Below are 17,768 nucleotides of genomic sequence, written 5' to 3'. Positions count from 1 at the left end.
CAAGGCAGCCGGTGTCCTGTCTTTCTGAGTCTCCAAGAGCCTTGAGTGGATAGAGTCCTGCCACCCACCTGGGTGTACACACGCATCCGAGGGGAGGAAGCACTGAGATGTGGGGTCTATCTGAGCCTCCCTAGCCAGCGGGGCAGGGTTTGCTCAGTCCTCCTGGAGTGCTCCGTTTGGCACAGAGACGTTGCTCTAATTGCTTGTGGTCTTGGCTGCATCCCTCAGGAAACAGCTGCCCCAGGAGAGCGGGATAAACTGCTGCTTTTAGAGATTTGCACCCACTGGTGCCTGGTCCACGGTCTCAGTGCGTGATTGCTCTGTGGAATGTGGATGTGCGTGGGGAGAAGGAAGGAAAACAGCCTCGGGTCACAGTGGCTGGGAGGGGAAGCACCATTATCTTACACAGAAATATCCATGTTTGAGAGAAGCCTGATGTGTCAGTTCAGATTTCTTGAGCTCTGATGGGCAGCCATCCATGGTGGCCCACTAAGGAGTGAAAGTGACCCCAAAAAATGTCCTCTGGGTAAAGTCAGTGCCAGCCGGCTCTCTGTCCTTTCCTGATCGCAGGCCACCCTGCGCGTGTCAGCCTTTCCCCGGCCTGGCAGGCCCCTGTTCCAGGGGTGGCTTTGCACTGTTTAGTCTTGAACGTGGCAGCTGCCTTGGCCTTGCTCTGATCGCAGCCACGCGTCCCCCTCCGCACAGATCCCAGCAGAAGTGGCAGAGGGCTCTGGATTGGCAGCGAGCCGTTGGTCAGGATGCGGGTTACATCGGCTGCGGCTCTGCTGATTTAAACAATCGCACATGTTCAGAATTGCCTTCACCTGCTGCCTTCTCTTCCTTAAGGAGGCCTTACTGTCCTTTGCAAAAGATGGGGCAAAGGCTAATTGTCTTACAATAGTTGTCCTTCAAACACATTAGACTAAGAGCCACTTGGCGTTTTTCATTCTGCTGTTTTTTGTCATCTCTCTCTCTCCACATCGCTCTCAATGCTCAAAACGTTCCACTTTCCCTGAAGAATGGTTTTTCTTGTCAATTTTTGGAAGTCATTTAGGAAGCCTAGTTGTTATAAAATCTACATTTTAATTGTGATTATTGTTCTTCTATTTTTCTCTTCTCTAACATCATCACGCTACTATTGATCGCATGACTATTCTCCAGCTCCTATGTTTGGAGGGTCTACCCTGTGTCAGGTGGGCCAAGGCGTTTTTCTTTAATATTACGTTTAATTTTCAAATTGGTAGGAAGCATCCCCTTTCTTTGGATGAGAAAAATTACAACCCAGAGAGGCGCGTCGCTTTTCTGCGATCAAATAACTAAGCCAGGACTGAAACCCCAGCAGACGTCAACTCACTTGCTTTGATCGTCCCACATTATTCTGTTTATTTCTCTATTTTTCTGTTTATATACTTTAGCCTGGAAGTCACTTAAAAAGTGTTAAACTTGGTTTTTGTCCTCATCAGACCTCTGAATGTTTCTCGGGTGTTTTCCATGAAGCATGTCCCAAGCTTTCTCTTCCTGGCTCCCTTTAAGTTGCCAAAAGTGTCCATCCCAGAGCCTCCGCCATCTCACTCGGCTGGAAGTATTTATTTCCACACCCATCTTGCCCCTTTGACAGTGGGCTTCTGGGGGCTGAGGAGAGACCTAGCTCCTCCCCGTATCCCTGGGTGACGCCCGGAAGGGACCTGCTCTCAGGAGGCCTGGTGTCTGCGTCCCGAGCGAATGACATACACTCCTGAGTGGTGCCTGATGGAAGAGCAGGGGTAATACGTGGAAGGAGAAATCTTGAAATCTAATTTAGTGACTCGCATTATGAAATGTCTTGCCCCCTGTGACCCTAAACATTGGAAGAAGACTTGTCGAAAGCCAGAGCAGAAATTGCAGCTAAAAACACTTCATTTGAACCCTTGTTCTTTGGCCAAGCCCCTCCTTTCCCGTGGGACGGTGGCCCCGAGCGCTGGTTTGGGTCTGCTGCCTGCCTGGAGTACAAAGCCAGGCCTGTGTTTTCCCAGCAGCTGATGGGGAAGGAAAGTGGTGGTCAAAGGAGGAAAGCCAGGTGGCCCAGTGCCCACGGGGGCTACAGTCAGCTTTATTCTTTTGACACCTTTGGAAACTCGTCATCAAGGAAGCATCGCGTGGCAGGACCTCAAGGTGCGTGTTGGCCTCGCTAGTGTGTCAATGGCTTTCAGAGGGTGAGAGTCGCAGGACGTCTTGAAAACTTAGTTCACCATTGGAGCTTTCTCTCACACACACACACACACACACACACAGATTTTATTCAGCAAATTCCTTTCAGAGTAGAGTAGGGAATCTCATGGGGAAACCCTACTGAAGTCCCATCCAATCCCACTGACCCCACCAGAGACGGAGCAGTGTAGAGAGCCACATGCAGACGCCTGTGTCCCCCTCCCTCTTCCTTTGCTTCTTCCTTCTTGTTCACTAAGAGTTGGGGGAAGAAATACAGTATGGGGACATGATCATTCATTCCCACACCATTTTTCCTCTTTGATTTTGAGTCACACACACATTAAAAAAAAAAAAAAAGAACTATTTCTAAATGTAGCTCTGTTACAACTTTTCTCGCATCTTGACATGTGAATATGACCAAAATAACTTGGTGTGTGATGTATGTGTACCCGTGATTCTGTTGTCTACGAATCTCTCCACACTGCTAATGGGCAGGGTACCCTTAGCCCTCTCTCAGTCCTAACCTTAGCACAATCATCACATAGTTTTGCCTCCTCTCCCTGCATTTGCCCCACAACACACCCTGCACCCCTGCATGCACCCTTTTTCGAGGGAAGAAACAGGATGCCAACTGTAGCTCCAATCTTCTAGTGCTGGATACACAGCCAGTGTATCTAGGTCTTGACTGAATGGTGGGTCCGCTGGGCAGGCTGATCTTTGGGTTTTCACTCATCCTACTACTCATCAAGCTCTTTGAAGAATAACCATATTATATTAATAGTAATTAATTATGCATCTCCATTAATAAATGCATCTTCATTTCTTTAGGAAGAGGATGAATGTGATGTGTGGTGAGAACCAAGAGGCTGGACCCCTGTGGCAAGACTCTGTCCTTTTCTGTTGTCTTCAGCAATTCTGCTCACTTCCAAGCTTACATACCGCACTCACACAAGCAAAAGCTGTAGAGTCAACTGCCTCCATCCAGCCTCAGAGGTCGTGAAGCAGACCCTTTGGGGCTGAGTGCAGGAAAGTCTTATCCCACCACACGCAACCCCTCTGCCCCCACCCCAACCTGAAGGGCTTGGTCTAATTGTATATTTTCTTATCACTGAGAAGCCTTTTATACAATGCTGCTTTTCTTCATTTGTAGTTTGGCCCAGCGATGACGAAGCATCCTTTATAGATGGTCCTCTAATCTAGCTGATCCATCTCTTAATCAGGTCCTAGTTCAGTGAATGTTTGGTAAACGAACACTGAATATGATTTGAATAGAACCAGAGTGGCAGGTAGGGGAGACCCTACCCAAGAGTCAGTCTTTCCTGCTAGAAGCTGTCTTATTTTCCCTTATTAACAGAATCTCAGGAGTGTGGAAATTCCACATATGTTGCCGGCTTTAACCCGTGAAATGTTAGATTGATGCCGGCCCAAATGGTAAAACTTTATTTTTAAGTGATTGCTTTGTTCAGAATTTTGGATAATAGTATCTTGCCATGTTTCTTAATTCTCTAAAGCCTTCACTTTTTAGCTATAAGAAGGCAGATGGTCTTAGAATTTATGGTCTGATTATTTCCTTTTGTAAACGAGGCTTAGAATATTTCTGCGTCTTGATCGAGGTCATACAAAAGTCAGGGCAGAATCTGGGACTAGACTCCGGGTCCCAACTCCCAGCCCAGCACCCTGTTCACTCTTGTGCATTGGTCCCTTCAAGCAAAGACGACTTGGTGGAGATGCACTTTATATGCCTGAAGTCATGGCATTGGCAGTTTTGATTACCTGAATACGACCTTTCTCAGTCACTGCAGTGGAAAACAGGGATCCGACAGTGTTGATGATAATATTCAGTGAGGGTGTCCTATTTGCCAGGCCCTCTTCTTAGTGCTTCGTGGAGTAATACCTCCTTTAATACTCATGACAATCCTACAGAATTAATACTGTTACCATCCCTACATTTCAGGTTAAAAAAAAACAAAAAAACAATGAAGCACATAGGGGTCACATGACTTGCTCTTGGTCCCAAAGAGGAAGTAAGGGATAGAGTGCAATTCAAACTCACCCCTTTAACCACCCGCCTCCCACCTCTGAGCTCTTGTAATAATTCATCCTGAGGATTCCTGAATGTCTCCCCCAGATGCCAGATTGTTTCAAATATGTTATTTAAGCAATAATAATTAACAACATTTTAAAAATATGCAATATAAATCACTTTGCATCAACATTCAGAAAGAATAAATGATCAGTCTGGTGATGATTGAATGTCCTGTATAGAATTATATTTCATCTAATGATAATTGAATTTGTAACAAGGTAACATGAGATCACAGAGAAGGCTGTGTTGAGTGCAAGATCTAGGTGCTGTTCTGGACAGATTAAAGATTTCAAGATGACTGAGATAATAAGGCAGGTGTTTCCTACTTAAGGTAAATGCATTATAGATAAGTTAAAGCTTGAATCAGAGGCAAATGAGACACTAATTCATTTTGTAAAGCCTATAGCTTAAGAAAAAGGGAATACTGAACTTGAACAGTGTTTCAAAAATTTTGTTAAAGTAAGGGATGAACAGAAATCACAGCCGTGTGTGTATGTGTGAGGGATGAAGGAAAGTCATTCACTGTTGCTTTATTTAGTGCTATCACAGGAGCAGCAGCAATTTAATTCGGAAAAGGGAAAAAAAATACAGACAGTACAAACTCAAACCCAGCCGTGGTGCCGTGCTTTACCTCCGTCCACGCCTGCCTCCGCCTCAGGGGCTTGCAGGCAGGGATGCCAGTCCTCGCTCCGCCCCGGTATGTTTCACAGTGCAGGTCAGTCCTAAGCGCTCACGTTACTGTCTGCTTTTTTAATTTAACTACAGTTAATTTACAATGTTGTGTTAGTTTCTAGTGTATAACATATTGATTCAGCTATGCATATATATTCTTTTCCACATTCTATAGAATTATAGGTTATTGCAAGATATTCAATAGTTTCCTGTGCTAGAGAGTAGGACCTTGTAGACGGTTGGATAAAGATGTGATGTATATATATAAATACATATATATACACACACATACATACATACATATATATGTGTGTTTGTATGTATACAATGAAATACTACTCAGCCATAAAAAGAATGAAATGATACCATTTGTAGCAACATGGGTGAATCTTGAGATTATCCTACTAAGTGAAATTAAGTCAGACAAAGACAGATATCATATGATATCACTTACGTGTGGAATCTAAAAAAAAAATGGCACAAGTGAACTTATTTACAAAACAGAAACAGACTCATAGACAGAAAACAAACTTATGGTTTGGGGGAAAAAGGGAGGGGAGAGGAATAAATTAGGAGTTTGGGATTTGCAGATACTAACTACTATATAAAAAATAGGTTAACTGTTTTTAAATGATTACCTTAAACCAAGAACACTCATATCCAAAAGAAAAGACAAAACCAAGCTCTTGGACCAAAAGTGAGCAGTAGTTTCCAAGATTTTCCATGAGCTTATCCCGCTTGGAGTCTGCAGGTGGCGTTACTGGGATTCAAGCTCGGGACCTTATGCTTTGTCCCCTTTGTCCCACTGCCATAGAGCTTTCCCTTCCGCTGTGTTTCTGAATCTCAGGTTGTGGCCCCTGCCAGCTCCTGCAGCCTCCTAGCTGCCACCTTCCCCTACAGACTGTACCTCCATACCACCGCCAGCACCAGCAGCCCCCATGCCACACCTCCAGCCCTGATGCTGCTGCAAACTCTACCTGGGGTGATTGCCCCTGGGGGACTTCCTGCCAAGCCACTCCCAAGCCTCCTCCCAGATTATGCCTGGCCATTGATTGCTTTTCAGTGGGATGAACAGGGCCCTCCCCTGTCTTCCGCCTGTGCAACCTCTCTCCTCTGGGCTCTGGTGCAGTTGTGCCTGATCCCTGCTCACACTGAGCATGGTTAATAGGTTTTCTTGCACGAGTATCTCCGACTTTACAGGGTGCTCTAAGGACAGTGACTGGGCTATTTCTGTGTCCCGGGGAGCTCAGCACAAACTTAGAAACATGGTAGGTGCCTTGTCCAAGTCTGAGTGATCACCTGTGGGCGAAGAATGGACCTGACACGTCAGTCTTTGCAGATTTGCCTTCCAGTCTTTTCTCTTTTTCTCACTTCACTTGGCAACTAATATCCATTTATTACACTCATAAAATAAAAATCAGGAGTTTTCACAGAAGTCTCCATAGTTGAATCTGGAAAATGCAAAGATCAGACAGCCCCGGTCCCTCGTCTCCGGCAGCACCTGCCGGAGTTGGCAGCAGCTGGCTTTTTAGACAGACCACATATGCACAGGGCTGCTCACTGTGGTCCCAGCCGGCCGTCCGGCTTCCTAGGCTGATGTCACCTGCCTGGATCCAGGAGACCGTTGTGTGCTACCCCTGGGAAGACTTACAGCAGTGGAAGCAATTCCAGGCAGGTTCTTTTTCTTTACTGTTTCTTCTGAGGGCTGTGTATTGGTCTACTGGGGCAGCTGTACAAAATGCCATAGACAGGGTGACTTAATCAACAGCAAATATTCATTTTTCTCAACTCTTGAGCCTGGGGTGTCCAAGATCAAGATGCCAGTGGATTCACTTCCTGGTGAGAGTTCTCTCCTGATTGTAGATGGTTGCCATCTCCTCGTGTGTTCACGTGGCAGAAGAGAGTTCTAATCTCTCTTCCTCTCTTCCTAAGGACACTAATCCATTGTCAGTCTTATCCTCATGACTTCATCTAAATCTGATTACCTTCCAAAGGCCCCATCTCCAAATATCCACCCACTGAGGATAAGGGCTTCAGCATATGGAATCTGCGGGCGGGGGTGGCGGACAAAATTCAGTCCATCCAGTCTGGTTCAAGAAATGAGACACATCCTCCTTCTAACAGGGGGAGAATTTACTCTGGTTTGTATATTTATTTTCAGCTGCAAACTATTCTAATGTTCCCTGCCCCCAACAAAAACAAGTGCTGATCTCCATGCGTTTGGGGTCCAGGGTTGTGGGGTCCAGGGGACCTCGGTTGCTGACTCAGTTCAGCCCCTGCACGCTTGACCTGGGATTCCCGTTCTCTGCCTGCCTGTTTCCCCATCGACAGGGATAAGGACAGGACAAGATGATGGCACAGGGTTCTTTGGCTTCTGATGTTCTGTGGGTCTTTCCTGGCCATTTCTGGGGAAATGCAGGGACTTTCTGCGTGCTCGCCACCTGGGGGGAGATGATGACTGTCCCCTTAACCAGGGAGGCTCCCATCACCTGTCAGAAGACTGGGTCACACCCGAGCAGGGAGTGAGCCGTGCACATCCAAGTGCGCAGAGGCAGCCTGGCTCCTGCCCACCCCCGTCTGCGAGCACGGCCCCCCTTTCCCACTCAGCTGCTCTGAGTAATAAGAGGGCCCGTCCGCCCTCCTGTCACGGAGCTCTGCTGTGCTCTGCCTCTGCCAGTGTGTTTCTGCTTCTAATGAAGGATTTATTTAGGTCACCGCTGCCTTCTGTGCACAGCACCGCAGATTAAACGTGGCTCCCCTCCCGGGAGCCTCGCTCGGGGCCGCGCACACCTGGCAGCCGCGACTCGGGCAGGTGGGAAGGGCCCTCGGAGCGCCCCTTCCCAGACAGACAGCCTGGATCGTTTCCGTGTGTCACTGTCCTTTCTTCCGTGAGCCTCTTTCTGGTTGAGTCACCGCAGGACTTCAGATCGTGAACAAATGCGTTTGACTAATTATCATTCTTGAACCCATTTATACCACACGGCCCTCTTTTATTTTTAGGGATAAAAGTAGCTACCACAGTTGAAGGAAGGGCTCGCCACGGGCCAGGCAACACGGCATTGCTGTAAGCATCCACGTGGACTGTTTTATTTAATCCTCACAATTGATATATTGGCCAACGCACTGGCTCTCTGGCACTGAGTTTTCATTGCTGTCTGGTGGGTTTTAAGTTGTAGAGCTGAGATTGGAGCCTGGGGTTTTGCTTCTAAATCCTCTGAATTCCAACATCTCCCCTCTGCCCTTCTCCACAGATAATACCGCCCCTGTGGCCAGCCGGATCCCCCTCTATTTTGCCTACCGCAATCGTTTACAGTCCTGGAATTGAAAACAAACTTCCCCGACAACCATAAGAAACAAAGCCCAAAGGAGCATGAGCCATCCCAGCCCAGGGCAAAGGAGAGGGTCAGACTCTGGCTCTGAATTGGCACAGAGGTTCTAAGCTCACGGGTTCTTGCCGTCCCCAGGGCTGTGTGTGGGCAGACCAGTTCCTGTGGAAGCTTGTTAGAAACACAGACTCGGGCCTCTCCCCAGACCTCTGGGATCAGAATCTGCATTTTTCAAAAAAATTTTTTGGGGGGTGAGGTAATTAAGGTTTTTTAAAATGCATTTTTTATTTTGTGGAGGTACTGGGAATTGAACCCAGGACCTCGTTCATGCTAAGCGTGCACTGTACTGCTGAGCTATACCCTCCCCCCAGAATCTGCATTTTCAGCTCCATCCCCAGGGGACTGGAGTGCAGGCGTGAGTTTGGAAAGCCCTGTGCCTGGCGACTCTAATGGGGAAGCCAGAGCTCTGGGAAAAAGCAGGCTTTAGGGATGGTCCTCAGAAATTTAGTTATCATGCTTCCTGGTCTGTGACCTTGAAAAGGTCACTTAAACTTCAAAGCATATTTCCGTATCTGCCTTGAGGAGAAAGACAGGCCGTTAACATTTGCTGACTGCCTACCGAGTGTCAGGCCGTGTGCTGTCTCTTTGGCCTGGGTAATCTTATTTAATCATGAAGGCATTCATGTGAGATTGGTTTGAGCCCATTTTGCAGAATGGCACACTGAGCCCCAGAGAGATGATAAACTTCTCTGAGGTCAGTTAGCTCTAAGAATTCTAGCCTGGATCTGTCCAGCTGCAAAAGCTTCTTTGCTTTTTGACAATTACACACTGCCTTTTCACTGTTTAAAAATTATCAAATAAAATGAGAAGAAGTATTTCTTCATATTGCTACAAATATGACGGGGGATAATTCATACATGAGTGTTTACCTCCTGACACACAATGGGGGCTCAGGAGTAATCTCTCCCTCTCCAATACTCTTGTCAAATCCTTTATATGACTCGTGTGTCCGTGTTTTCATCACCCTGGTTATCCGAGGGGAGATTCTTGCCTGTGTCTGCTGTGTCTCCTGCTTTGGCTGAGAGGCTGGGGAGGCTTTCCTGCAGATGGAGGGTTCACGGGCATCCTTGTTCCGATGCACTGAATGTCCCTCTTGTGAAATATTCTGGTCATTTCATTTCATCCATGAATATATTCCAGTGGTGGGACCGAGAGAATTGTATTAATTACATTTGAAATTTAGGTCACGATGTGCATTATTGTAATGAGAAGACTTAAGGAGAAAATTAAAATATTGTTGAAGGGTTATCTCACTGCTTCCCCTCCTTTTTTCATTCAAATATTTTCTAGATTCTCAGGTCATCTTGGTCAATCAGCATGAGAGGTTTTGAGGCTCCCTTTCAACATCTTGTGTCTGCTTGACCTTCTAGGGAGAAAAAACTCACTCCCGTTTGATGTAATCATTTTCAGAAATGGACAAACTGTTACGCTTTTCTCTTTTTTTAATGTTTTTTTTTTATTGAGGTGTAGTTGATTTACAATATTAGTTTCAGGTGTATAGTTAAGTGATCAGTTGTACATATACATACATATATATGTATTTTTTTTTCTTTACAGATTCTTTTCCATTATATGTTATTACAAGAAATTGAATATAGTTCCTTGTGCTCTACATTAGGTCTTTGTTGTTTACCTATTTTATATATACTGTAACATGTGTCTGTTAATCCCCAACCCCTAATTTATCTCTCCCCACCCTTTCCCCTTTGGTAACCATAGTTTGTTTTCTATGTCCCTGAATCTGTTTTTGGTTTGTAAATAGAATTTGTATTTATTTTTTAGTTTCCACATATAAGTGATATTATATGATATTTGTCTTTCTCTGTCTGATTTACTTCACTTAATATGGTAATCTCTAGGTCCATCCATGTTGCTGCAAATACATTATTTCATTCTTTTTGTGGCAGAGTAATATTCCATTATGTATGTACAGATACCACATCCTCTTTATCCAGTCATCTGTCGATAGACATTTAGGTTGCTTCCATGTCTTGGCTATTGTAACTAGTGCTGCTATGAACATTGGGGTGCATGTGCCTTTTCGAATTATAGTTTCCTCCAGATATATGCCCAGGAGTATTGAATAGAAGGCCTTTCTCAGTGCCTTCAGCCATTTGCCTAACTTTCCACCACATTTGACGTGTTCATTCAGCAAATAGGCTCTCTAGCACCTGCTGTGTCCCGGTGATCATGCCAGCCCCAGAGGATGCCACAGAGAGAGACAGGACACCAATAGAGGAGCTCTGAACTGATACTGTCTGGTGCAGAGGCAGACAATCAACAAGCAAATATAATTTTGGAGTGTATATGAGGAGTATAAAACAGGATGATAGGGAAGAACGTGATGAAAGGAGAGCAGGTGGGCTGATGTGGCGGCGGGGAAAGCCAGCATTTGAAATAAAACCTGACAAGAGAAAGCCAGCCTCAGAAAGCCTGGGGCCAGCATCCTGGAAAGAGAGAGCTGCAAATGCCAGGCCCCAGAGCTGGCATGAACTTGGTGTGTTCAAACGAACAGAAAGGTCAGGGCTTGGCTTAAATGAGCAGCTGAGACGGGCGGGGCAGGCGGGTCCCATCCTAGGTTCCTCCGAAGGCCTGGAAAGGAATTTGGATTTAATCCCTAGTGCAAGGGACCTCCACCTGGAAAAGCCTGTGCCCTCTCCCGTGTGCTCCCCATGCCTGGCACGTGGTCAGCATCTTCGGAGAGGGGCCCAAGGAAGCCTGCTGCTGCTGATGGGAAAGACTCTCAAATTCTTGACACTCAGGGCTTGGTTTATCATTGCAGGATGAAGAAAATGGTCTCCCTGATAAAAGGGACTGAACAGAGAGGGGCTGGATCTCTCTGTGGGACCTTTTAATCCATCTCCAAAGGGAGGGACAAGGTTCATTTTATGCTCCAGCCAGTCTGTTCCCTTCTGAGGAATCTTGTTCCTCATCAGAGAATCAGTGCCCAGCATGAAGGTTCACCAGGACCAGAGACTCGCACCAAGGAGCCCAGCACCTGCATGTAGACTAACTGTGGGTATTTCCACCCGGGGTAAGGAGCAGCGAGATCTCTGACTTTGCCTGTTCAGACTGAGTTTGAATCCTAGTTCATCCGTAACTTTGTGGACAAACCACTTAATGTCCGTGAGCCTCACTTCGCTGTAATGATATCAGTTCTCTTGAGGACCTGCGGTGAGCATCACAGGGGTCCGGTGTGCAGAGCTGCTAGCCCAGGGTCTGCTCAGTAGCAAGTGTGGCAGGTGGCAGCCATCTTCATTGCTTTTGGGAGGAATGTGGCCCCGGGCTCCAGGTGCTCCTGAACCGTCTGTGTCTGTTCCCATGTTGGCTCAGGGCTCCAGACTTCCAGAAGATTCCCTTTGTTTAGCATTGCCTAGTTTAATTCTGGAAGGAGACAAATTAATTTATCTTTATGCTGCTTACAAGTTCAAACTTGCCTTCCTGGTCTTTTTCTTGTTTGGGAAGCTCCGATTTTGTGAGCAGGGTAAGAGGTCTTACTATTAAGAGAGTACTTTCCACAATCAAAGAGCTTTCAAGTAAGAAATGCAACTCTTTGCAGTGTTGTCCATCTCTGTGTTCTGTGCTCTGTTCACCTCAGTTGCCAACAGCCACCTGTGGCCTTGAGATGTGCTGTAGAAGTAAATATATACACCCTGGAGTTTGAAGACGTAAAACACAAAGAAATGCAAAATATCCCCTTGATTATATATAGTGATGGTATGTTGGAGTGATGACATTTTGGATACACTGGGTTATGTGAGGCAAATATTTCTTTCTAATGGGGCTCCTGGAAAATGTACCAGTACATAGGTGGGTCATTTTAACATCTCTAATAAAAGCAATAATAAGATATGACCTGTCATAGGATGAGCTATGACTAAGTGTCGGGGACATAAATAGCAGTTACTATCACCTTTGAGACGGGCTGCTGTTACCTTCCTGAGCATCTCTCAGTTGCCTCTGGAGATCTGAGTTTTTCTGAGAATGTGGTAAAGCTGTGTGCTATACTTTTATTTACACAACTCATCTGCTGCAGTGACTCTGATGGGGAAGGTGCTGTGGTTGGCGTGATGGAGGGGGGCAGGTACTGGGGAATTCATCTCCTCGCTTAGCCAAAATGCTAGGGATGTAGCATGCATTCAATAAATATTTGTGTAATAAATGAAAAAAGGTCATATGTGATTCCCGTTGCTTTTCTGTTGGACAGCACTGACAACTCATCTCGTTTCAGTCCCAAAGTAACCAGTTGAGGCAGGTGGAATCATTACCACATCACAGATGAGAAACTGAGGCTAAGAGAGGTTAAGTCACTTCGATGAAAGTCAAAACTAGAGTCAGGATCCCTGTGTAATTCCTTTAGACCCTCCTCCTGAGCAGAACAAATGAAGGAGTTTGACTCCGTTCTGTATGCGTGTGCTTGTGTATCCACTGATTCTGGAGTTGGTGGCTGGGGCTTGCCACTGCTGGGATTTTGGGGGGGATTCTTCTTCAGGACCCCTAAAACGTTGCCATGATTTTATGCTAAGATCACGTGCCAAGGAGATGGCAGTTACTCGCAGAGAGAGTACCAAACTGGGATGCAGGAGCCACACCCTCCAGGCTCCAATTTTCCATGTGACCTTGGGCCCATCACCTCAGGGCCTCCTTAACCATAGATGAAAAGCAGGGACTCAATAGCACCCTTCTGCTCTGATGCTCACCACTCCATTGTCAAGATCAGCGTGGCCCAGATGTCCTGGCTTACAGATTCACCTGAGCTTGGACATCTTTCCTTTTCTGAGAGTGTTACTTAAAGGCACAGAAATTCTGGCTGTGCCACTGAGACACACACTGTCACCCTACAGCAGGAGGCACTTGGTTCTCAGTGGCCACTATGTGTGTGTGATATATTTTATATATATATTTAGATGTACAAATATATGTGTGTATATATACATAATATATATGTATGTATATACATCAAACTTAGCTAAAGTTTCATACATAAGACACATATACATATACGACTTCAACTAAATTTTTTTCCATATACCTCAAATATTTTTTAAGTGTAATGTAGAAGGGTTAGAACAAGTAAATATACACTTTTAGAAACTATACGCAAATGAGGAGCTTTTAAGGTACTAAGTACACAGGCTTTTTTGTTTGTTTTTTTGTTTTGCTTTTGTAAAGAACAAACTGTATTTAGTTTCTTCTCCCCACTGTCTGCTGGTAATTCCCCTTTAGGAAGAAGAGCTCAGATGTGCACTGGACTCACCAGGATGCCTTATAAAAGAGTAGAGAGAGCAGGAATGGTCAGACAATATCAATTTCAGATCTGGGCTCCGACTCTGTCCCTCAGGCGTTGCATGATTGGGTTGCTTCCTGAGTCTGGACGCAGAGCTGTGATGTGGGGATAACACTGCCCACCACTAAGAGTACAGCTGTCCAGCGTGGAGAAGCTACCCTCGCTCCCTCCACCCCACCCCCTGCACAGGCCACACCTGCACACACACACCGGCATACGCGTGCATTCGATGCACAGACACAAGCCCCCGAGTGCACCCACACATACCCCAAACATGTAAAAGCAAGCACAGTCGGTCTGTCGGGTCGACCCACATGGGCTGTTGAAAAGGAAATGGAATTTCACTGAGACATACTAAAATGTTCAGTTCACTAAAGCAAGTGGTCCCTTAAATTGAGCTCATCCAGTCAGTAAGACCAACCTTGAACCTATCTTGTTTGGCCAGCCCTCTTTAAACTTTTTTTTTTTTTTCGTTTTTTCCCCTGAATAATCATGTCAGGTGATTTTGCAAGTCCCATTTCCAGTGTTCTGTGATGTTCTGAAGGTTTCCAGCTTTTCGATTGCTTGGTCTTTTATGTACATCTTTCCAACCAGCTCATGCAGTTAGTGTCTGAGGGAGGCGGAGCAAGTAGTCTGATCATAAACACGGAAGCCCTGAGTGTTGTTCCTCATTTGTATATTTTAGACACGTTTTAAACTAAAAAGGGTATTTTAAACTTGGCATAAAGAAGATGATGGGCCCTCTTGATAGAGAACATTTGTCTGGCTCTGTAAATCCCACAGTCCCCAAACTGGGCCCGTCTCCAGCTCTTCCTGAACGGTGTTTAGACAGAGATTACTTAAAAGAGACTTTCCAATCTCCTCTTTCCGGGAGAGGGTCAAACACAGAGTGCTGCTTATCAGCCCCCTAAAAACATCAACCATGGCTCATTTGTCTTTGGGAACTCCATGCCAACTAGCCCAGAAGGGCCTGCATCCACGGGGAAATTTCATGCCTACATGTGATGAATCTCAGACAGGTAAAGAGGAGAAGGAATGAAGGAGGCAGTTCATAGGAAGAGCCCTGCATGTAGAGTTTTAAATGTGGGCCTTGAATTTTGAAATGGACTAAATTTTTGTGTCCTTGGGGAAGACTCTCGTCCAAAACTGTCCTGCCTTCCTCCCTTACCCATCCTTGTTATGCTGACGATCCACCAAGCCGACTGCAAGACCACTTTATAAACAGTAAAACTTTGCATGTGTGAAGGTTTTTTTGTTCTTTCTGGTACCCTCACCTGTTTATCCCTCTAGGCCCACTTCAAACACTTCCTCTGCTAGGAAGCCATACTTCATTGTTTAGGGCAAAATGAATGAATGTAGACACTCACACTAGCCTGCCTACGCTAGAATCGTAGCATGTATCTCACTGATGCCTGCAGTCAGGTTGTATCAGTTAACCTTTGCCAAAGTTGTGCTGGAATATAAACCACCACAAATCTCAACAGCTACCACCACAGGCAGGCACTCCCATTCATGAGGGCAATGGCCGTGCTGCCCGCAGTGGACTTCTGTCCCCTGGGTTGGATCAGGAGCCCCCGGTGGGTGGGGGAGCTGGAACAATGCCGGCTTCTAATCACTGGCCGCTCTGCCGGGGGCTGGCAGCTAGTAGTTATTTCACGGATGTTGACTGAGGGCCAAAAGACCTGTTCAACTGTTTCCTTTATCGCACGGGGTGGCAAACTGTGACTGCAGGCCAAACCGGGCCTTGCTTTTGTGCCCACAAAGCGCTGCACATGTAAATGTTTGAAAAAGAATCAAAAGAAGAGTAATAGTTAATGACCCGTGGAAATTATATGACGTTCAAATGTCAGTGTCCAACCATAAAGTTTTACTGGGACACAACCACAGCCATTCCTCTGTGCATTTTCTCTGGGTGCTTTAGAGCCAAACAGCATAGTTGGAGTTGCCATAGATACTGCATGTCCCCAAAAGCCTAAAACATTTATTATCTTGCCTTCTACAGAAACTGCCACTCCTGCTTCACAGGACACAGAAACTGAGAACACCCCAAGGTGGTGAACAACCATGCCCAAGACAGCAGAGTGGGCAGCTTGACTAAGCCGAGCATTTATTTGGGGTTAATAATTTCCCCTTTGTTTCCTAGTAATCGGAGGCCTGCGACACCCATGTGTCACTGATCTGGAAGCATCCCCCTGCGGCAGCGCTTCATGATCCAGCGGCGCCCGGCCCAGTGAAGCCACCGTGGTGTCCAGCATGGCCGCGCTGCTCCTGGGCGCGGTGATGCTGGCGGTCCAGCTCCAGCCAGTGCCTTCCCGCCCCGCCGTGTACGGGTCGGAGCCGGGCCAGCAGGAGCTCGTGGGGAAAGCAGCCACCCTCCAGGGCGAGGTCCCTGGAGGGCGCGGCCCCCAACGGCTCTGCCCAGCAGCTCCCGCAGACCATCATCATCGGCGTGCGCAAGGGCGGCACCCGCGCGCTGCTGGAAATGCTCAGCCTGCACCCCGACGTGGCGGCCGCGGAGAACGAGGTGCACTTCTTCGACTGGGAGGAGCATTACAGCCAAGGCCTGGGCTGGTACCTCCGCCAGATGCCCTTCTCCTCCCCGCACCAGCTCACGGTGGAAAAGACCCCCGCGTACTTCACGTCGCCCAAAGTGCCTGAGCGGGTGCACAGCATGAACCCGTCCATCCGGCTGCTGCTCATCCTGCGGGACCCGTCGGAGCGCGTGCTGTCCGACTACACCCAAGTGTTCTACAACCACGTGCAGAAGCACAAGCCCTACCCGTCCATCGAGGAGTTCCTGGTGCGCGACGGCCGGCTCAACGTGGACTACAAGGCCCTCAACCGCAGCCTGTACCACGTGCACATGCACAACTGGCTGCGCTTCTTCCCGCTGCGCCGCATCCACATCGTCGACGGCGACCGCCTCATCAGGGACCCTTTCCCCGAGATCCAGAAGGTCGAGAGGTTCCTGAAGCTGTCGCCGCAGATCAACGCCTCGAACTTCTACTTTAACAAAACCAAGGGGTTTTACTGCCTGCGGGACGGCGGCCGGGACCGCTGCTTACACGAGTCCAAAGGCCGGGCGCACCCCCAAATCGACCCCAAACTCCTCAATAAACTGCACGAATATTTCCACGAGCCAAATAAGAAATTCTTCGAGCTTGTCGGCAGAACATTTGACTGGCACTGATTTGCAATAAGCTAGGCTCGGAACATTTCCTGTTGTAAGTTCTGATGTACATCTGGGGAGGGGGGAAACAAAGAATTTTAAAAGGGCGTTTAAGCTATAATTTATTTGTAAAATCCATAAATTACTTCTGTACAGTATTAGATTCACAATTGCCATATATACTAGTTATATTTTTCTACTTGTTAAATCGAGGGCATTTTGTATTGTTTTTCATGGATGTTAACATTGTGTAATATGTCTCTATATGAAGGAACTAAAATATTTCACTGCTAAAAAAAAATCTGGAGATGCTCCCTTTTTTTTTTGATGGTAATTAACTTGCCCCCAACTCAAAATAGCTTGTCGGTGTTCACTTATGAAGCAATCTATAGAACAATCTATATTCCTTTGTTACTCAAAAAAAAAAATGTTTTTCACAGCTATTGTGTAATTCTCTCCTCTCCTTTCTTCATTGCCTTCTAAATTTTTAATCCCTCGCTGTGGTCATCAGATTTATTTTTTACTGGCATTGTGAGATTTAGCTTCCCTGAGGTCCCCTCTTATTCTTGGGAGGTGCCAGTTTCACCCATTCCCAACTTCAGCAGGTAGTGTGGATTTTAATCCCGTGTAAACTCAAAGTGGACAAAGTAGTTAAGGCTGGGAAAGTTGTTAATAACTAACGAAAGACTTGCCTCAAAGAAGGCTTAGACTTATGTCTGATTGCAGCCATCGGTGAAACTCCCAACAGTGGTTACCGGCCTTCAGAATGATCTCTGGGCTGCCAGCTGGCAGTGGGTCTCCAGAAAGCCACATAGAATAAAATCAACTCCAAATTTGGAGTCCTGAAGGTGAAAAGACATTTAAACTCTCAAGGGTTAAAATGGAAAAGAGAAAAATGCAAAGCAGGGTGTAGAGGACTGGCAATGCCTTGCACCTGCTCCAAGAGGCGAGGCGAGAGGCCTGATTTCAGTTTCACTTCTG

The 17,768-nt window shown here is 46.6% G+C and overlaps 1 protein-coding gene across 1 annotated transcript in view; it reads left to right on the top strand.

Moving 5' to 3' along the window:
* HS3ST1 (heparan sulfate-glucosamine 3-sulfotransferase 1) overlaps positions 1-17,088 on the top strand; it is a 29,836-nt gene extending 12,748 nt beyond the window's left edge. Inside the window, 2 exon segments of the mRNA XM_032494012.1 lie at positions 15,762-16,006; positions 16,008-17,088. Of these exon segments, the coding sequence (XP_032349903.1) occupies positions 15,872-16,006; positions 16,008-16,808 (936 nt within the window). The 5' untranslated portion in view covers positions 15,762-15,871 and the 3' untranslated portion in view covers positions 16,809-17,088.
* The last annotated feature ends 680 nt before the right edge of the window (positions 17,089-17,768 follow it).

The sequence above is a fragment of the Camelus ferus genome, chromosome 2, assembly GCF_009834535.1.
Source record: "Camelus ferus isolate YT-003-E chromosome 2, BCGSAC_Cfer_1.0, whole genome shotgun sequence".
In the NCBI taxonomy this organism is placed as follows: domain Eukaryota; kingdom Metazoa; phylum Chordata; class Mammalia; order Artiodactyla; family Camelidae; genus Camelus; species Camelus ferus.
Note: the sequence above shows the minus strand (reverse complement) of the source record. Positions and strands in the feature narration are given on the sequence as shown.